This window comes from Spea bombifrons, chromosome 4 (assembly GCF_027358695.1).
Source record: "Spea bombifrons isolate aSpeBom1 chromosome 4, aSpeBom1.2.pri, whole genome shotgun sequence".
Taxonomy (NCBI): Eukaryota; Metazoa; Chordata; class Amphibia; order Anura; family Pelobatidae; genus Spea; species Spea bombifrons.
In genome coordinates, this window is record NC_071090.1 from 43,582,508 (window position 1) to 43,603,233 (window position 20,726).

At 40.7% G+C, this 20,726-nt stretch overlaps 1 protein-coding gene across 2 annotated transcripts in view; it reads right to left on the minus strand.

The window, feature by feature from the left end:
• LOC128491800 (solute carrier family 23 member 2-like) overlaps window positions 1-20,726 on the minus strand; it is a 49,919-nt gene that overhangs the window by 19,217 nt on the left and 9,976 nt on the right. For both annotated transcript variants that reach the window (XM_053464121.1, XM_053464122.1), the window contains exons 3-7: window positions 19,988-20,145; window positions 19,511-19,673; window positions 16,222-16,403; window positions 14,973-15,090; window positions 13,083-13,239 (exon numbers count right to left, since the gene is read on the minus strand). In XM_053464121.1, the coding sequence (XP_053320096.1) occupies window positions 13,083-13,239; window positions 14,973-15,090; window positions 16,222-16,403; window positions 19,511-19,673; window positions 19,988-20,145 (778 nt within the window). The remainder of the gene's footprint in view (window positions 1-13,082; window positions 13,240-14,972; window positions 15,091-16,221; window positions 16,404-19,510; window positions 19,674-19,987; window positions 20,146-20,726) is intronic.

Sequence of the window (20,726 nt, forward strand, 5' to 3'; positions counted from 1 at the left end):
GTATTCACTGGGTATGCGCTGAATTCTTGCTTTGTTACATGCACTATATCCGATGACCAAGAAGTGACAGCATATGGTAGCCAGCCCATATGGTATGGATGGGCTAGAGATTTTGAACTTGCACACATTAGCCATATACACAGTGTAAGCAGGACACTGGCACAGGAAGGATAACCCCCCCCCCCTTAAACTGGAGGCATAGCCTAACACACCTTCAGGCCCCAAAGGCCCCCAAAAGACTGATTGCTAGACAAGAAGGAAACTTAAGGACCAATTTGCAACCCTGACATTCACTATAGCCTATATGAGCTATATTTATTTATAATATTATATATGGGCAACAGAAAAAAAAACAGAGACATGAGCTAGAGAAAGGCAGGAATGAGGGTGGTTGTCAATTTGTTGTCTCTTTTTATTTCAACTCTACCTAATAGGAAAAGCTAATATCACAGCTGATGCTATTAGGAATTACAAGGAAAATAAACTTGTATTCTTCTCTCAGGGTATTTTTTGGTTCATAGATCTTTTGAAACTAAATATCCCCAAAACTTAGTTTAGTGAAACATACCATTAAATCATCTGTTAATGTATTATAATAGGGTGCACAACGTGTGCTAGTGTCTATGTAATGCTTAGGGAAATCATAACTGGGATATTCTTTAAAATGGGTGCGTGTTTAGAACAGAACACAAGACATCCATATAACAGTCTATTTAGGTTTTGCTGTAAGAAGAAAACTGTCAAGTGATGCATGCAGAACATATAATCTTATTGAGGAGAAGAGAAAGAAAACAATGTTATTGTGGGGGTATATTATTAGATTAGGAAGATTTCAATTTCACTATGATGTAAAAGATTCAAATGTTATATGGAGATGCATTCAAAGAAATTATAGTAAAGTGCAAATTACAATTTAACTCGTTTAACTTAATTCTGCAGACAACAGAAAATAATGTAAAAAAATGCTTTGAAGAAAATTGTCCTTTCCATTCCATGTCTGTCATAACTGTGTTCACATGGCTTTGGTTATACAATATCTATATTTCTTTTGTACATATAATAACTTTTCTTTTGAAGATAAGAAGCATCAATCAGTATGCCTTTTTCCATGTCAAATTGGTTAATAACATTAATTACATTTGACCTCACTGGTTTCCTAACTCATTGGTAAGAAGACCTTTTTTATACTTGAGGGGATTACTTGAAGTAATTTTGATTCCACTATGTCTTCGTTTAACCTTAACGTCCCTCTTTGCCATTAAGTGTACCCATTCACAGTATATATTGGTTTTAGTTTTTTGTGTTTTAACTTCTATACAGCTAGTGCAGATGAAAAAAAATACATGTATTTACTTTGTCTTGAGTTTAGAGACATCTCATATGCCAAGGATTTTCATTTGCTTTGACATCTACAAGCCAAATTTTCCAAGGTATGCATCATTTTTACAAAGTGTGCATCACTTTATACAAACTGTAATCTTTTTGTACAGAAGTAGAGAAGTGGACAACCCATGACACATCGTTATAGTCACTAAAGTATACGTAGAGAAGTGGACAACCCATGACACATCGTTATAGACATTCTCACTCAACTATTTTCCCTTTAACCTCTTCTATAATATGTGTCAAAATAGCATGCATGTATGCAATTGTTTTTCCTATGTTTCTGTGAATAAGATTAAAACAATACAGCACAGGCAGCAGAGAAAAAAAAGATATATACCGTATTTGCTTGATTCTAAGATTACACTATAAAACAGTTTTATTAGTAAATATTAGTTCACATGTAAACTGTTTTTTTCATATTTAATAAAAACTTTTTTTGTTTTTATTTCCTTTTATTTGCCAACCTGTCCTCCAGTTATGCACATCTGCCCCCAGGCTTGCTACTCAGCCCCCCAGATATGCCTTATACCCCCTATATGTCACTCTGCCCCAGATATGCCTTCTACCCCCTATATGCTACTCTGCCTCCCTGATATGCCACTTTGCTCCCCCATATGCCACTCTGCTCCCCAATATGTCTTATACCCCTATTCGCCACTCTGCCTCCCTGATATGCTTTTTAACCCCCTATTTACCACTCTGCCCCAGATATTCCTTATTCCCCCTATTTGCCAATCTGCCCCACTGATATGCCTTATACCCCCTATATGTTCCCCCCTGACTTACCGATTCATCTCTACACTTGTCCCCTGTGCTCCAGACTCCCTGGTGTCAAGTGGGGACAGCCAATGGTCGACCTCCACTGCTACCTGGGACTTCCGCCAGGGCTTCTTTGACTGAGCACCGAAAGTCAGGTAACGCCAGTGCTCCGTCATAGAAGCCCCGGCCGAAGTCTGAGGCTTCTATGACCGGCCAACAGCAGAGGTTGTCATGCAGACGTTCAACGGCTTCCAGAGAGGAGGATCCAGGTCTCCTGCAGCGCTGTGGGGGATCCTCCTCTCTGGCAGCCAGGGAACCTCTGTGCAATGCGCGTAGACAACCTCCGCCTGAGCAAATATGGTAGTTAATCACTGCCTGAGCTCAATATACACTATTTTAGATCAGTGAATTCCTAGAGAACTGCTATAACATACTGTTATGCAAACACTGGAAATTTCTTCTATTTTTTTGTCAAATTCAGTCCATTCCAGGCAACTGTGCCCTCTTACGTAAATTAGCCCTCAAACACACATATGCTCTCCATATTTCTGGGACTTATGTAAAAGCTAAATGGTAAATCATTAAAAATAAACATATCAGAACCAAAAATGTCCCTTGCAGGAAACCATTCTAGATTAAAGAAAAGGAAGCCCTTGATATCTTTCTGTGTTCTGTCGCGTCTTCGCATGTAATATAATAAAAATCAAAAGACTAGGGAAGACAAGAAAGACAATAAAAGAATGATCTATAATTACCATAAATGTTTTGTAGAATGCGATAGCATCTAGAATACATGAATTAAATACATTTCTCAACTTAAATAATTTTGAAGTAGAGAGAAAGGACTTTTAAATATCTCACTATTTAATATGCCAGTCTCCAGTATGTTATTCAATTTTCCAAATAATACAAAAATTAAATTTAATGCTTTAATAAGTACAAGTTTGAACTGGAACAGTTGAGATAAAGTACAGGAGGTCAATTGAAAACCTTAATTACTTTATTAGACGTCTAGAAACATAGATGGACTTCCACACGATCACAAGATATTTTTTTTATGTTTGCAATCTGACATATGACTAAAGATTTATCTTTCATAATTTGGTGTTTTGGTGCTTTTGGAAGAGGCAGATTGTTCTTTAGATATTCCTTGAATATTCATTGACAAGGATGGGGTTTTAGTGAGCATGCCAAAACACAAAAATATATTAATCATTTCATGCGTGTGGTAATTTAATTTAAAATTAATCCTTTCATTTTTTCTATAAATTGCATCTATTATTCATGTTTCCCTGAACTTCCTGCCTTTGTTCTAAATGAAGGATTTCCTCATCTTGCAAGGATATCAGGATTTCACACCCTACTTATTACATCATATGTTTCTGTTTTCCATAAAAATTAGTGCATTTTTGCTTGAGTATTTTTTTCTCCCTAAAGTGTTTGTTAGCTAAAGAATCTGTAAATTAACTATATATATATAAAATATGTTTTTTTTTTAGCTTTTTCTTAATATATATATATATATATATATTTTCTGATATAATATCAGCAGTTTGTCACAGTCCCCTGCACTTAAAATACTGTTGTATATGTATATATACAAAATATATATGTTGTATAACTCATGCAAGCAGTTTTAGACGCTTTGAGGGTGTCATTTGTGGATTAGGACATATCCCACTGCAACTACTGTATGTGTCAGCACAGGTTATATGTAAGAAGCCGCCTTAACTGTATGATCCACAGCTCTAAGTATACCACTGTATGCTGGCCGCTGTCATTCATTAAGCGAGGACCTTATTGTAATTACGCTCCTGCACTGCGCATAGATGTTGGTGGGAGGAGGGAGGCTCCTGCTGAGCTGATGTCTGCTGAGACTTGGTTGGGGGTGGCCCAGCATAACAAGCATTAAAAGGGGTGGGGTATAACTGGGTGTGACATAGGGGGTGGGCTTGTGGGGGTGGGGCCAGGGGCAGCAAAATTATGTTTTGCCTAGGATGGCAAAAATCCTTGCACCGGCCCTGACTGAATGAAATAAGGAATACATTTAAGAGATGCATAAAATGGAAGCTTCTATTTTTTCCAAACTCAACAAGTCTCACTGCTAATCTGTTTCCTGTCATTAGACATTTAATAAACTTTAAACTAGATTGTATTTAACAGACTGCATCAAAATGTAATGGCACTACTTAAAATCAGGGGCAACTTATATTAGGGCAATACAATACTTATGTAAAGTTCCTGGAAGGAAAGTAAAATAATAATAAAAGTTAAATTGTGACTTGTGCCTAGGCTTTATGGAGACTGTTAGGATTCCAGACTAGCACTTGTGGACTGAGGTTACTAATTTGCAGCTCAGGACTCAGGATACAGATAAGAAATTGTTAAAGTCTTATGTCCCTGACACTACTTCTAAAAAAGAACTTTGATATGCTTTCTTCCAAAATGAAAAACAGTTAACAGACCTAGAAGTTGCAACCCTGTTGCATCAGCTACTCTCCTCCTCTGATATTTAGTTGTTATGGTACCTTCTACCAAACATTCTTTAATCACTTGCCTTTACTTGTCCTTATTGCTCAGGCTCCATTTAACCCCCTCCTTCATTTTTTCTTGTCATTCTGGAGGGCATACCGTCAGCATATAGAACATCTTTATGTTATGATTCTTCAATAAAACCCTAAGCATATTTCTGACATCATAACTCTAAATATGTTGAGATTTGCATCCCCTTTGTGACCCAAATGTGTAGTCCCTGTGGGGTTTTATGGCACCCTTAATAGGATATCTGTCACCCTTTGAAGATACCATTTTTGATGTTCTCCATGATCTACCAATTTCCTGATGGGCTCTGACTAGGTTTCTAGGTAACATTTATAGAATGATCTGTTTTAACAAAGAGTTAAGTTTTATGGTACACATACAATATGTATTGCTTCCTATACCATGAATATGGACATTTATTTTACATCCCACTATTAAATTGAACAGAAGAAAATTAAATAACTTATAATTGATTATATCTGCTTTGATTGAAAATCAGTTTAGAAATCATTTCATTATAATAGGTAAACATAATCTGAAGCCCTTAATTTTACTTTTTTGTAAATAAGGTTTTCTTAAAATATCAAGTTTTGCATGATTTTCTAACATGATTAAGTTGTAGAAACATTGCAGTGATATCATTTTCTTTTGTTAAAAGAAGTGGTTAATCAGAAAATCTAATTATACTACCTATTAAAAATCCATCAATTTAGAGATATAAATACATCTAATTATACACCGATCAGCCATACCATTATGATCACCTGCCTAATATTGTGTAGGTTCTCCTTTTGCTGCCAAAACTGCCCTAACCCATTGAGTCATGGACTCCACTAGACCTCTAAAGGTGTGCTGTGGTATCTGGGACTTTAGCAGAAGGTCAGCATAGGCACCCTGACTGGTCTGAGGTTACACAGCTTCATATGCAACAAACTGCGATGCACTGTGTGTTCTGACACCTTTCTATAAGAACCAGCAATTTAAGCTACAGTAGCTCATCTATTGGATTTGACCACATGGGCCAGCCTTCGCCCCCCCATATCGTTCAATGAGCCTTGGCCTGTTCACTGCTTTTCCTTCCTTGGACCACTTTTGCAGACCGAGAACCATTGTAGACCGGGAACACCCCACAAGAGCTGTGGTTTTGGAGATGTTCTGACCCTTGTCAAAGTCGCTCAGGTCCAGAAAATTTGAGGGGGGCTAATTTGGTGGCTGTCTCCATAATTTTTGGTATCCACCATCCTGCCAGCTCTCTCAAGAGGTGGACCAAAGCCCCAGGTCTGACCTCTGCTTTTCTGCTCCCTTGGGGAGCGTGCCAACTATTGTTGCTGAATGCTGGCAAATTATGTCATACCCGTCACCCAGTGATGAAGCTGCATGCATTGCGATGGAGCACTTAAACCGAGTTCTGTAGGAACAGACCTCCCGTTCCCACCACAGGACTTATGAAAGGTAAGACACTGGGAGAATGGAAGCAATAGTAAGAAAATGGTGAGATAAAGAGAAAATGTAGGGGAAAGATAATGAGGATAGAATGGGCAGAGAAAGGGGAAAGATAATGAAAAGGAGGAGGGATGGATACAAAAGGGAAAGAGAAAGAAGAGATGGAGAGATGAGATAGAAAGAAAGGAGAGAGAAAATGAGAGATGAGAAGAAATGAGATAGGTAGGGAGAAAAGGAGGAGATGAGCAATATTGAGAAAAAGGGGAGATAATGAGAAAAGTGAAGCGATAGGGAGAAAGGGGAGAAATAAAGAGAAAAAATAGACATAAAAAAATACTGTTTGATTTAATGTATTTGCTGACATATTTACTTTTAACATGCATTTATTATCTGATATGCAAATACTTTCCCCCAGAAGTTTGTTGGGCAAATCAATCACCCACCACCAGCAAGCAAGAAAGCCTGGTCCATCCATGCTGCTAGGTAGCACGGGAGCCCCAAGCAAACTCAAAGTCTAGACAGACCAACCTGAGCAAGGCTTGGATTGACTATAGTTAAGCCTTTGATTCAATGCCACATACATGTATCTATAAATGTCTGGAGCTATAAAAAGTCAATAGGGCACTAAGGACCTGGAAGACAACACTGGAAGCCAACTCAAGTCAGCTAGCACAAGTGACAATCAAGTGTGGCATATACCAAGGTTGAACCCTTTCAGCCAGCTAATCACAAGGACTGGATATGGGTACAAGTTCAAGAGTAGTATTACCATCAGCCACCTCCTCTACATGAATGACATCAAACAGATGGGATGGAACTACCAGCAAGGCACATAGCCGAAATACAGACCAGCTACAACTACCTTGGTATCCCACAGTCACACGGAACCATGATGAGGCAAATAAGGAAGCAACATCCAAGTACCACCAAAGGATAAGGCAGATCCTGTGGAGATCGCTCAATGAGAAGAACAAGATCCACGCCATCAACACATATGCCTTGCCAGTCATCAGATACCCTGTCGACATAGTAAAGTGGCCAAAGGAGTACATGGAGGCTGCTGACGTGAAGACCCAAAAGCTCCTCACAATGTACAGAGATTTCCACCCCAAGTCCAACACCCAGAGACTGTACACCAGCCGGGAAGAAGGCAAGTGGGGTCTGGTAAGTGTCAAAGCAACTGTCCTGGATGTACATCAGTAAGGTGGCACTCGAAGATGAGCTGCTTGTAGAATACCTTAACCAGCAACAGACATGGAAGATCAAGTAGAGGAAGCACCATGGAAAGCCAAGACCCTGCACAGGATGTGCCATCGACAAATAGCTGAGGTGGCTGACATTGGTGAGAAATCCTACCAATTGCTGGATACGGCTGGACATAAAGACAGTACCGAGGCACTGATAATGGCAGCACAAGAGCAGGCACTAAGTTCCAGACCTATAGAGGCAGGCATCTACCACACCAGACATACCCAAAGCGCATACTATGTAGAGAGGCTTCCGAGACAGTTCAACACATAGTGGCAGGGTGTAAGATGGTTGCAGGAAAAGCATACACCGAACAGCACGACTAAGTAGCTGGCATTGTGTACAGGAACATCTGCACATAGTATAGGCTAACCCTTCCCAAGTCCAAATGAGAGATTCCACAGAAGGTTGTGGAGAATAACAGGGCTAAAGTCTTGAGGGAAATCAAGACAGACAAGCAGGTATTGGACAATCAACTCAAAATCATGGTAGTAGACAAGGACCAGAAGACAGCAGTGGGGATAGATGTAGCGGTGCCAAGTGACAGTAACATCAGGAAGGAGGAGTATGAGAAGCTGGAGAAGTGCCAGGGCCTGAAAGAAGAACTAGAAATGATATGAAGAGTGAAGGCAAAGTGGTCCCAGTGGTAATAGGAGCTCTTGGGGCTGTGACTTCTAAGCTGAGAGAGTGGTTCCAAGAGATTCTAGGAAAAACATGTCCAGAAGAATGCAGTGCTAGGAACAGCTCAGATACTGCGCAGAACCCTCAAACTCCCAGGTCTCTGGTAAAGAACCTGAGGTTGAGGAAGGCACATACCACCCATAGGGGTGAGAAGGGAATTTCTATATATATATATATATATATATATATATATATATATATATATATATATAGTTGTCACGGACTGGGTCCAAGCTGATGGCTGGAAGGACCCAGCGCGCCCGATGGTTGTTTGCAGGAGTCTCGATGCAGTAGCGGAGTCTGGGGCAGGGCCTGGTGCAGGGTGACCACACTCGCCCAGGCGTTGAGCACCTAGGTAGTGCAGCCAAAACCAGCGCCCTGATATGGCAGCAGATGAAGTCCAGAACAAAACGAATCCTGCAGGCACCCTGGAGCAGGCATGAAGCATATCACACGGATCACGAGCAGGATGCTGCAGGCTGGGAGAATGAAAGCTAGGCAAAGGGTTAATGTAGCAGACACATAACAAGCAAGGGAAAGGGAGACCAGGCAAGAAACATGATATAGGATATACAGGAGAAGTGGCTAGAAACATGACATGAAAAGCGTAAAGTATAAACAGGCACAAGACAAGGAATAAACATAACCTGACAAGACATACATGGTACAGGGCACAACAAAGGACAGGGAAGAAGGCAAGGAACACAGGGGAAGGAGTGAGGAGCCGGAACCCTCGGACGCTTCTCCTATAAGCAAGGATAGGACATATTAACAGGGACATGGGGAGAGGAGAGAGGAACCGGAATCCTCAGACGATTCAAGGAAGAAGGGCAAAGGTACATAAGAGACAGACAAACATGAATACAGAAACTAGCCTAGGACTACAAGATAACTATTGGAGATTCAGTCACATGATATGGCCATAGTATGCTTAGCCCACCACTACGCCAAAGTACTCCAATGACGGTGGGTCCTAACGCTAATCCCTGCAGACAAAGATACAAAACAAACCACACATGGAAACTAAACACATAGCACTGAGACATACCTTAGACTGCAGACTGCAGACTGAGACAAACAGAACACACAGGTGGGGCACACCTAATAAAGGAAGCAGAGCTGAAGCAAAGAGCCGGAGCAGAAGCAAGGAATGGAAAATAGAACAAAGCAAAAGGAAATCCAGGAATGGATCAAAGCAAAGCAGAGAAACTACAGCAGGACAGATATGCAGCTCCGCAGCCTGGGCAGACCGTGACAGTATCCCCCTCCGAAAAGAGCGGCCTCCGGACGCGAACAGAAACAGCAATAGAAGGAAGGCCCGCTCCCTGACGGGAGAATGGAGGAAACAAGTCAACCCAGGAACCAGCATACAGAGTCCGAAAAACGTAGGAGTCCTTCGATGACCAGCACTGCCGCTAGTAGACCAATCTCCTCCAAAAACAGGAATCAGAATGTCTGAATAGGATTGAGGAAGTAGTCTCTAGCTGACATTTAGATCCAGACGAAGGCAAAACAGATAAGCCACTTGACAAGGCAGACACGGCAGGTAACCCACTTGCTGGGCATACACGACTGGTACAGGTTCAAGCACAGGCACGGTTTCAGGCACGGGTTCAGGTTCAGACAACAGGTTGCCCACTTGCAGGGCACACGGCAGGTTGCCCACTTGGAGAATACTCAACCAGGGTAGCCCGGATGCAGGCACTCATACTGGGAGTCCATAGTGGGTCGCTGGCCGCAACTCAGGAAACCCTCTTTCAGGGCACACGGCAGGTTGCCCACTTGCAGGGTACTCGACCAGGGTAGGCCGGATACAGGCACTCATCCTGGGAGTCCACAGTGGGTCGCTGGCCGCAAACTCAGGAAACCCTCTTTCAGGGTACACGGCAGGTTGCCCACTTGCAGGGTACTCGACCAGGGTAGGCCGGATACAGGCACTCATCCTGGGAGTCCACAGTGGGTCGCTGACCGCAACTCAGGAAATCCTCTTTCAGGGCACACGGCAGGTTGCCCACTTGCAGGGTACTCGACCAGGGTAGGCCGGATACAGGCACTCATCCTGGGAGTCCACAGTGGGTCGCTGACCGCAACTCAGGAAATCCTCTTTCAGGGTACACAGCAGGTTGCCCACTTGCAGGGTACTCGACCAGGGTAGGCCGGATACAGGCACTCATCCTGGGAGTCCACAGTGGGTCGCTGGCTGCAACTCCGGAACATGACAGGAAGCCCACCGGAAGGGGCAAGCTTGGCAGGAAACCCTCTGGAAAGGGCACGCTCGGTAGGAAGCCCTCTGGAAAGGGCAAGCTTGGTAGGAAGCCCTCTGGAAAGGGCACGCTCGGTAGGAAGCCCTACGGAAAGGGCTCACATCAGGAAACCCTACGGAAAGGGCACGCTCGGTAGGAAGCCCTACGGAAAGGGCTCACAAGTCAGGAAGCCCACCGGAAGGGGCGAGCTTAGGAGAAAACCCACCGGAAGGGGCGAGTTTAGTAGGGAACCCCTTTTGATGGGGTGTACACAACAGAAAACCCCGTTTGGTGGGGTGCACGACAGGAAACCCCTTTTGATGGGGTGCATGATAGATAGCCCTCTGGCCGGGCTGGAATGCTGCAGACAGGTACGGAGGCCCGCTGGAAGGGCAGACGGATACGGAGGCCCACTGGAAGGGCAGACGGATACGGAGGCCCACTGGAAGGGCAGACGGATACGGAGGCCCACTGGAAGGGCTGACGCTGCAAACTCCACTCCGCGAACTCCTGGCCTTTTACCTGCGGCCATGTGTCACGGACTGGATCCAAGCTGGTGGCTGGAAGGACCCAGCGCGCCCGATGGTTGTTTGCAGGAGTCTCGATGCAGCAGTGGAGTCTGGGGCAGGGCCTGGTTGCAGGGTGACCTCACTCGCCCAGGCGTTGAGCACCTAGGTAGTGCAGCCAAACACCAGCGCCCTGATATGGCAGCAGATGGAGTCCAGAACAAAACGAATCCTGCAGGCACCCTGGAGCAGGCATGAAGCATATCACACGGATCACGAGCAGGATGCTGCAGGCTGGGAGAATGAAAGCTAGGCAAAGGGTTAATGTAGCAGACACATAACAAGCAAGGGAAAGGGAGACCAGGCAAGAAACATGATATAGGATATACAGGAGAAGTGGCTAGAAACATGACATGAAAAGCGTAAAGTATAAACAGGCACAAGACAAGGAATAAACATAACCTGACAAGACATACATGGTACAGGGCACAACAAAGGACAGGGAAGAAGGCAAGGAACACAGGGGAAGGAGTGAGGAGCCGGAACCCTCGGACGCTTCTCCTATAAGCAAGGATAGGACATATTAACAGGGACATGGGGAGAGGAGAGAGGAACCGGAATCCTCAGACGATTCAAGGAAGAAGGGCAAAGGTACATAAGAGACAGACAAACATGAATACAGAAACTAGCCTAGGACTACAAGATAACTATTGGAGATTCAGTCACATGATATGGCCATAGTATGCTTAGCCCACCACTACGCCAAAGTACTCCAATGACGGTGGGTCCTAACGCTAATCCCTGCAGACAAAGATACAAAACAAACCACACATGGAAACTAAACACATAGCACTGAGACATACCTTAGACTGCAGACTGCAGACTGAGACAAACAGAACACACAGGTGGGGCACACCTAATAAAGGAAGCAGAGCTGAAGCAAAGAGCCGGAGCAGAAGCAAGGAATGGAAAATAGAACAAAGCAAAAGGAAATCCAGGAATGGATCAAAGCAAAGCAGAGAAACTACAGCAGGACAGATATGCAGCTCCGCAGCCTGGGCAGACCGTGACAATAGTACTGGTAAACTTCAAATGTATAAGCATAAAAAGCATGGAAAAATAACTTAGTTATTAATTTCTTTTTTTTAATGTTGAAACTATTGTAATCTGCCACAAAATGATGGTACAGAAAAAGCAATTACAAACAACGTTTTATTCATTCCTGTCAGCATAGGCTTTGGATGGAGATTACAAACCAATCTTATGTTTCCGTTTGTTTAAACCCTGCACTGAGCGTTCAAGTTAATTTCTGGTCTGACTGTGCGTGATGCTTACATCAGGGGACAACGGCAAGCAAGAGGATCTGTGATCTGTATTATCAAGCACCATACAAGGAAAGAATTAAAGTTGTATACTGTGTAGTTGGAATGTTTTTTTTTCCTGAAGCAAATCTTCATAAGTCTGTCTGTTTTATTTTAAAAGCAGATGCCTTAGCAAACAAAATATTAAATGCACACATTAGATAATCTGTAACTCTCATGTTTAAAATAAACTTTAAAATTAAAATTAATTTATATAATGTATTTATTTTCTTATACATTTCCTTTCCTTCTTCCTATATGAAATGAGCGCATATGTACACGTGAAAGGAAATGGTAGACTTCCATTATAATTATACCTAAAATAGCAGCATGTATGCAGTTCTTCGTGAAGACAATAAAATCGGTTTTCCTGTTGTGAGTTCTTTCCAGAATATCCTATTTAACTATTTCATTGCTAAAGTTAAGCTATTTTTATAACCAATTTTAAGTCATTGGCTTTTTGTCTGTGGTATTGCATTTGAGCCAACCAGTTTCATTGCATCAGTAATGAAAATATCAGTTATCGCCCATTGGGGTCTATTAAGTAAAGGGGGTTTTGTCAGTAGAGTTTTTCCAGGAGAGCTGTGGTTAAACTATACAATCTAAAAGTCCAACCCTGTTTTGCATCTGTTGCAGACATAACTTAGCTGACTCTGTGTAATGCATAGTTAAATCAGTGATATTTCTTCAATGTCTCCATACACATTGAATTATACATTATGCAAGGCCAGGTCGTGACTTCTTGCTGAAGAAGCCTTCCAATGTGTATTGTTTTATATATCGCCCCAGAGATGTATGATGGGTAAACAGAACATGACAAGTCATTTATAGCATAACACTCTGATTTGCAGAAACAACAGGTAAGGAGGGCCCTGTGAATAAACCCCTTTGTGTCTCAGTCAAATAAAATGTACCTGGATATGGAACATGAAACCATGGAGAACTGGATATTGCATCAGAGTTAATATCTGTCCGAGCAGCATATCCATAATGTGTTGGACTTTTTGGAAGTACATCAAAATATGTTAAAATATAGCAGACCAGCCAGGATAAACACATTCCCAGTAAAACCTGTTGAAATGCAAAGAGAGTTTGTCAAAAATAGTCAATACAAGCATAGTTTCGTATACATTGGCGTTGAACAATTTTGGGAATCACAATTATTGTCCTCTTCCAGGATCCAATGTTGTTGGAGCTACTCTCTAATTATGGCCATTGGCTGAAACGGAAATTATATACTGTATTTTTGAAGAATGTAAAGTCATCTTCCACAGGACCTACCTGCCATTTGCTGCCCCCAGTCGTCTCCCTTTTAACGTTTCATAGGTGACTAGCCCCATCCAGTTCTCTCAGACACAGGAGAGGGACAGCAACTAGGACCATATGTGATAATTACTTGCTACAGGTTTTTCATGATTACAGCCTTTGTTATTTCTCTCTTTTTTACAGTCTTTAAAAAGGGAGGATGGGGCAAATAGGATTTTAAAGGTCTGTAAGAGCGACTCTATTGGTTGCCGGCAGGGGCCTCCTCTTGCATCAACCAATGAAGGGCAGCTGCTCTTCATTGGTTGATACCAGAACGCCCCCTGGTGGCGACCAATAGAGTCACTCTTACGGACCTTAAACTACAATGCAATTAGTCTCCCCGGGCCAAGTTGCCCAGGTGTAACTTGCCCTGTGCCTTGCCATGGGACTCAAATTCCCGTTCCTTTGAAGCCAAGTTGCTCAGAACAGTTGTCTCAAAAGCTGTCCTTCATTAGTTGATGCTGGAAGAGCTTCCTGCCGGCGACCAATAGAGTCGCCCATATGGACCTTTAACTCCTGAGGCCGAAACTTGGTCTGGGGAGACCATTGGTCTCCCGGCTCCAGGAGTTACTGTAAAGGTTGGTACGAGTGACAGGGGCCTCCTCTGGCATAAACCAATGATGGGCAGCTGCCCTTCATTGGTTGATACCATAGGAGGCCCCTGCCAGTGACCAATAAAGTCGCTTGTACAGACCTTTAACTCCTGGAACCTCTCCAGGCCAAGTTTCGGCATTGGGAATTTAAGGTCCATATGAGCAACTCTATTGGTCGCCGACAGGGAGCTCCTCTGGCATCAATCGATGAAGGACAGCTTTGATGGTTGATGCCAGAGGAGACCCTGCCGGCGACCAATAGAGTCGCTCGTACGGACCTTTAACTCCTGGCGCGATCCTATGGAGGGAGATAAGCTAGACGATATTAACAAAGACAAACATGAAGATTCTTCGTGTTGGGCTTCTTCGTCTTTGTGTTTGTTTACCCATCTCCATATTTGTTTATTCGGTATTCGGTTTGAACAAGGAAAACACACCATTTGTGTTCGTTTTCATGTTTTCCCGAATACGAATGCACAAGTCTAGTTATAACAACTTGGGGGGTTCCCATCAAAAGCAATTTACAGAGCTGCTGGTAGTTAGGACATTTGAGAAAAAAGCATAGGTATATGCCTTGTTGTTGGACTGTCACAGCATTTTTAGGACTGTGGGCAACTATGATATTCCAAAGCTGTTTTTTAAAATACAGATTAGAATTAAATCTAGAAAACGGGGTTCAGATACATACAAGAAAGTGTGTTTCATTAGCTTTCAGGCATAAGATTAAGTTAGTTTGATTTGATATTTAGTTATTTTATCTCTCTCCACATATAAACATTTATATACTTAAGCTTTTAATGCAAAGTGTTTTTATTCGGTCACTTTTAACAGTTTAGAGATACATCATTCTTGTGGTATGATTTGGAATAATGCAAATATCTTTCATTTTAAAGTTATTGTACTTACAGGAAATAATTTGAAAACAGGATACTTGATTATCTTCCATTTTCCATTGGTATAGGTTAAAAATGGTAACGCTATGTTTCTCAGGTATTGTGAAAATAAAACAATTAACCCAATAGTTCTGTAAGGTAAGAAAAAAAAAATATATAAAAATTGGCATGCCTATGGGGTTAGCAGGGGACTTGTATTCCAAGTAGGATAGTCACCTGGCCATGTTTCACCTGGAGAGTGCTGGAAAAAAGGAGTTACCATTTTATGTCCCTGGAAATGCTGAGTAATTTGCCATTTTAGCCTACATTCTGCATTCTACAGTAGCTAATTGCCACACTTTACAGGGCCATCCACCACATATGGAATGCACGTGAAAGCATGACATTTGGCATATGTGGAGGATAGAGCTGACGTGCATGCTAGCATTGACATGTGAGAGGAAACCACAGTTTAAGCTATTGTGATGACCCTCTCCATCCTTTTCACGACCCCCTTTCTCTTTTTTCTCTCTACTCTCTCATTATCTCCTTTACTTTCCTATCCAATATCTCCTATATTTCTTCTCCATCCCTCTTTACTATTCTCTCTCTCTCTCTCTTTCAATCTCATTGTGGCTAGTCCATCCATATACATTGAATTTTTACTTGGATGGCACTGCTACTATTTCGTGATTTATTCTTTTCTATGAGGTGCGCAAGTATCTGCTCATTTTATTGCCATACCATTTAACTATACTCATTGTTTAGGCTGATTTATGGCAAAGCTTGTAAAGTCCTTTCTTATAAACCTATCTCATGGTATTTACAGACTAAAATAATCAATGCATACTAATTAAAAACCTGCCTTTTTTTAGTTTATTTTTTTATACACGCTTCCTATTTACTCTTCATTGAGTTATCTCTCACTTATTAAGTTGCTGTTTTTTAATTGTTAAGGTAGCCTTTGTAAGGCGTGGGTAAGGAGAATGGAGAAAATGTTAGGAAAATGATTACATAATGCTGACCATACCACTGGCTACCATTTATCTGAGCTTCTATGAGGTTAAAAAAAAGGTATGTCCAACACAAGTTCCCTGATTGACAGCACAACCCATATAGGCAATTATAATTTACACATTTAGTTCTGTTAAAAGCTGCTTTGGTGACAGTTCCACTTTAAGGCGCTCAACAAGAAAATTTATTTTGTTTTATGTTTATGTTGTGTGTACTGTAGTGATAATAACTACATTTATCAAATGTATCTGAATATATCTTATACTTACAAAGCAGCTATCCCCCAGTGAGCACCACATTTCTTCCCTGCTTCATGAAATAATGAGAGTCCAATAAGTGTTATGGTTGGTGCAATTGAAAGTGGTCCGATAAATTTCAACAAAAATCCAATAAGTCCAGAGAAACCGAGTAAAATCTGCAGAGTAGAAGCCACAAGTATCGCACCTTGAATCTACAAAATAAAAGAATTCAAAATGAATGTTCTTATATTCTGAGCAATTTTATGAAAAGTAAAAAATAAAATGTTTACTATGTCCTTGTTAGGTGTATACCGTATGTATATTCTCGATAGATTTTCTTGTCCCAAAGACAAAATATAAAAAAAATACATGTAGTAGCAACATGGATGCTTTCCTGCTTTTAGCCAGATAACCCACCATTTTGCTGACCACCATGTATAGTGCTACCCTGTAGCGTGTTGGATGCGTAAACAGAAAGAAAGCACAAAGCAATCACTTAATCAAGTTTAAACATCCACTGTGGAGCAAGGAATCATTTTATTGGTGGTGGGTACTACATGTCAAAGTTAATGGTGTCCTGGACACAAGTATGGATATTGGAAATTCTAGATGGCACTACAGCTCTTGGGTCAGATGTCGGTGCCCATTTCGTAGCCTAATATTAATGCCATTAAATCATTGTAGTCATAGCTAAAACAGAATTTCAAAGATCTGAATGTTTCTGTATAACTTTAAACAAGGCCAGATTAAGGAGCTTTGGGCCCTGCAGCATTTATACAGGAAGGGCCCCTACTCTGGATTTCCTGCCTTTCACAAGCTCCTTTTTCCTCTGCTGTCTCTCTCTTGCGCTCTTTTTTCCTTCTGATTTTTCTTTCTTGGCGACACAGATGGGATTAATATTAACTTTTTGGCATCTTTATATTCTGAAGAAAGCTTTTTTTTCATTTTATGGATATCTCTTTTCCCTTAATTGTAGATGAGTCGGCAATGCTAGATGGGCCCTGAAAAGGTAATTGACAATATTTATAGGGCTTGTTTTAATGTTAATGATCTTTTTATGTAATCTCTAACCTGTCATTTGCACACGGCAGGGAAGAAGCGGGAAAGGAAAATGGAAGCATTTGGAACCCCTCACCTCAGTGCAGTCATAGATGTCCCCAAAAGGTATTTTGCACAACCCCATCCCACAGGAAATAGAACAGGGGGCATTTATTATTTAAATGTATGCTCTTTCTAAAGCGTGCAAAATTTTAAGTCACAGGCAATTGCATACACTTGCAAACAACTCTCATTTTTCTTAATATGCAAGTTGTTCTGCAAGTGTTAGCATGGGGGGCATGCAGCCTCAGTCAATGTGGTAAAACCTTAATAACTTCTTAATAGACCAAAATATGTAATGTAGTGTGAAATAAGTTTTAGGAATGTCTGAAAGTTATTGATTTGCACATTTTTCAAGCTATTCTTTTTTATCTGCTTTTGAATGCAATGTCACATATATTGCTTTTATGTCAACAGTTTATCACCAAGTTGAACAATATTAGAGATTGTTAACATCCTATGCACGTAATGTAATTACCTATGTCACTAAGTTGACTTTTATCTGTGTAACTTACTATGATTTCCTTCAATCACCAGTGTCCAGGAAGGCAATTTAATCAGTGGTCACATTTTAGAAATCTCCCTCATGTGGTTCAATTAGACTGTCCAGAATATTATAACTGACAAACATTTTTATCTTTGAAATACCATTCACGAGGAATCGAATTATCTACTCTCAATATAAAGTATAAAAAATAGAATTACATTGACTTTTTTTAGACCTCCATAAGTTTATTCACTCTTATCAGGAAACAATTTGTACGGTATGAACGAATGTTTCAATGTACTCAGCTCAGACAGCATCATTGAATAACTACAAAAATATGAAATAAGAAAAATCAGTCACTTAATGCAAACTCCATGCATGGTTTCCAACAGATTTATGCCTTGTTTTCCTCCTCCCTTAACTTAAATGCTAACTCAATAAATAAAACAAATAAATGCACTGACTTGCATACAGTACGAAATGTAGGAGATCATGCAAAATGGACTCCATTCAAGAGTTTTCAAGAGTTCCAGATATAAGTGGATTTTATAAAAGTTGCATAACATGCCATTAAATGTATACTGTATGTGATCTATTACTATTACTAATAATAATAATAAAAAGTAATACATAAATAATAAGATGGTTTCAGATTAGAGCTTACAGATGTCTAAACAGGATGCCTTATACTTAAACAGCTATGTAATTTTTTCCCAAATTCTATATTTCACTGTTCTATAGATTAAATAAACCTATGTAATGGTATTTACAGATTATAATAAGCCACTTTATGTGTACACCACGGGAAAAATTACAATATTTTTCTGTTCTCTGGATCTTGATGATCATTTCACCTCATTATGTTATATATTGTTTAGATATTGTTTCATTGGTTCAGGCAGCCTTTGTAAGTGAAGGGGCAGGGTGTGAGGAGAAATGAAGCGAAAACATGTAATTGAATTAAAAAAAAAACACAAGCTGTGGATTCCCAATAAATGTATTTCACTAAGTTTAAAACTGTAAAAGTTCATAGTATTAAGGGACATGTATTGATGCCCACGGAGGGGTCAGAATAGGCTATAGTGGGCCCTGACTGTTGCGCAGAGGAGGGGTAGGCTTTTGGCGGGTATTTAGGGGGTGGAGTTAGGGGTAGATTATTAGGAACCATTTTTTGTGGTCACCTTAACTGGTTGCGTGTCCCACCCTGCCCTCCCCTTGTATTTGTGTTCTAGCTTTGGGTTTGGGGTATTTGTCAGAGTCTGTGGGGCAGCAGCTTGCCAGGTATCCAGGGGGGTTAATGTGGTGGTAAGAGAAATGTTGGTAACAACTGGTGGGAGGTTTTTGGCTGTCAGTGCTGGGAACCTTAGGTTTGGGTATGTCCCTTCCTTAAGTGGTATTTGGCCCTGGTACCTGGAATACTCGGTAAGCTTTGTGTGTTTATTGTATGTATTTGCATGTTTGTGTTTTGAGTCATTGTCCTTATTAACCCACCTATCTTTATTGTTTCAGGTTTTGGCATGACAATGACTCTAATAAATAAAATTGGCTGTGGTCTTTTCTTATCCATATTCATTTGGGTGCAGTGTCATTATTGAGGTTAATTATTGGTCAAGCCAAGCCCTGAAGTCGAGGCTACAACAGTCATTGTTTTTTCTCCACAAAAAAATCAGAACTATTTTTGTTATTATTTTTGTTAGTAAAGGAATATATACAGCATGCATATTTAATTATTACTTCTCGAATTCGTTTTTGCCACGATTCTGCATCAACTGTAAAATTGTGCCCGGTTCCATTACGTTCGGCTGTTTCAAAATCTTGACATTTCCATTGAGGTAATGATAATATTGCCAGTGTTGGTGTGATGAAACTGAATGTACCCCCTTGAAGAATAGGAAGTCTGCAAAAATAGAATACAATAGCAAAAGAAACATTTAGGTTTGCGATACATGTCATAGCTTTGCAATTTGTAAAGAGATTAATATGATTAACAGTTTGCTGGAAAATTAAGGATTATATTATATAGTTGCTGTTTTTATGTTAAAACTATTTTATTAAAAGGTTGTGTGTTGTGCTAACTTTGGTAAGAAGGTAAAAAAACTAAAGATGACAGAACAGGGGAGTATACAGTACATTAACTAGAATGAAAAGATATGAGCTTAAAACGAGAGAGGAAATAAACTACTTATAATTTTTAAAGTGCTTAGTGATTACCTTGTTCCAAATGTTGTTTGAAGTAACGTACAGATGCCAGAGACAAAAAATATGGTGCTGATAAGCTGACTTTTGACATGATTGTCATGTTTTACACATAATGGTTCAGCAAGTATTAGAGGGATTGCTATTATACCTCCAAATGCCAAAATATAATGCTGCAAGGAAAATATATATGCATAATTAAAAATATACAATGATTTAAGTAAATATAACGAAATATACACATGTAGGGGGACGAAGAAAAATGACATGGGGAGAAGCGGACAAAGACTGAAGACAGAAGAGGCAAGAGAAAAGGCGGAACTGCTAGGCAAGGAGACATAGACAAGGAAGTGGTCGGCGGAGAAGATAGGGAGACATTGTGAGAGAGCGTGAGAGTCAGCGAATGGGAGTGAGAGAGAACGTGAATGAGAGTGTGAGAGCGCGTGAGTGAGCATGAGAGAGTGAATAATGGGGAGTGACAACAAATTGTGCTTCTGTATCCACAAAGTTCTCCAAATTTCATCCAAACCAAAAGAGCAGGAGATTTGCAGAGATTTGTTGTCTGAAAACAAAGTGTATATAACTGTAAAACTATGCATAAATTTTTTTTTATATTTTTATAAATACAAATAAAGTCTTACATACATGCAGGGCCGGCCCGACAATGGAGCCGAGTGGGGTAACTTCGCCGCCCCAAGCCCTTTTTTTTTTTTTTAAAGCGAAAGAGAGAGAAAGGGGCGCCGAGTGGGTACTG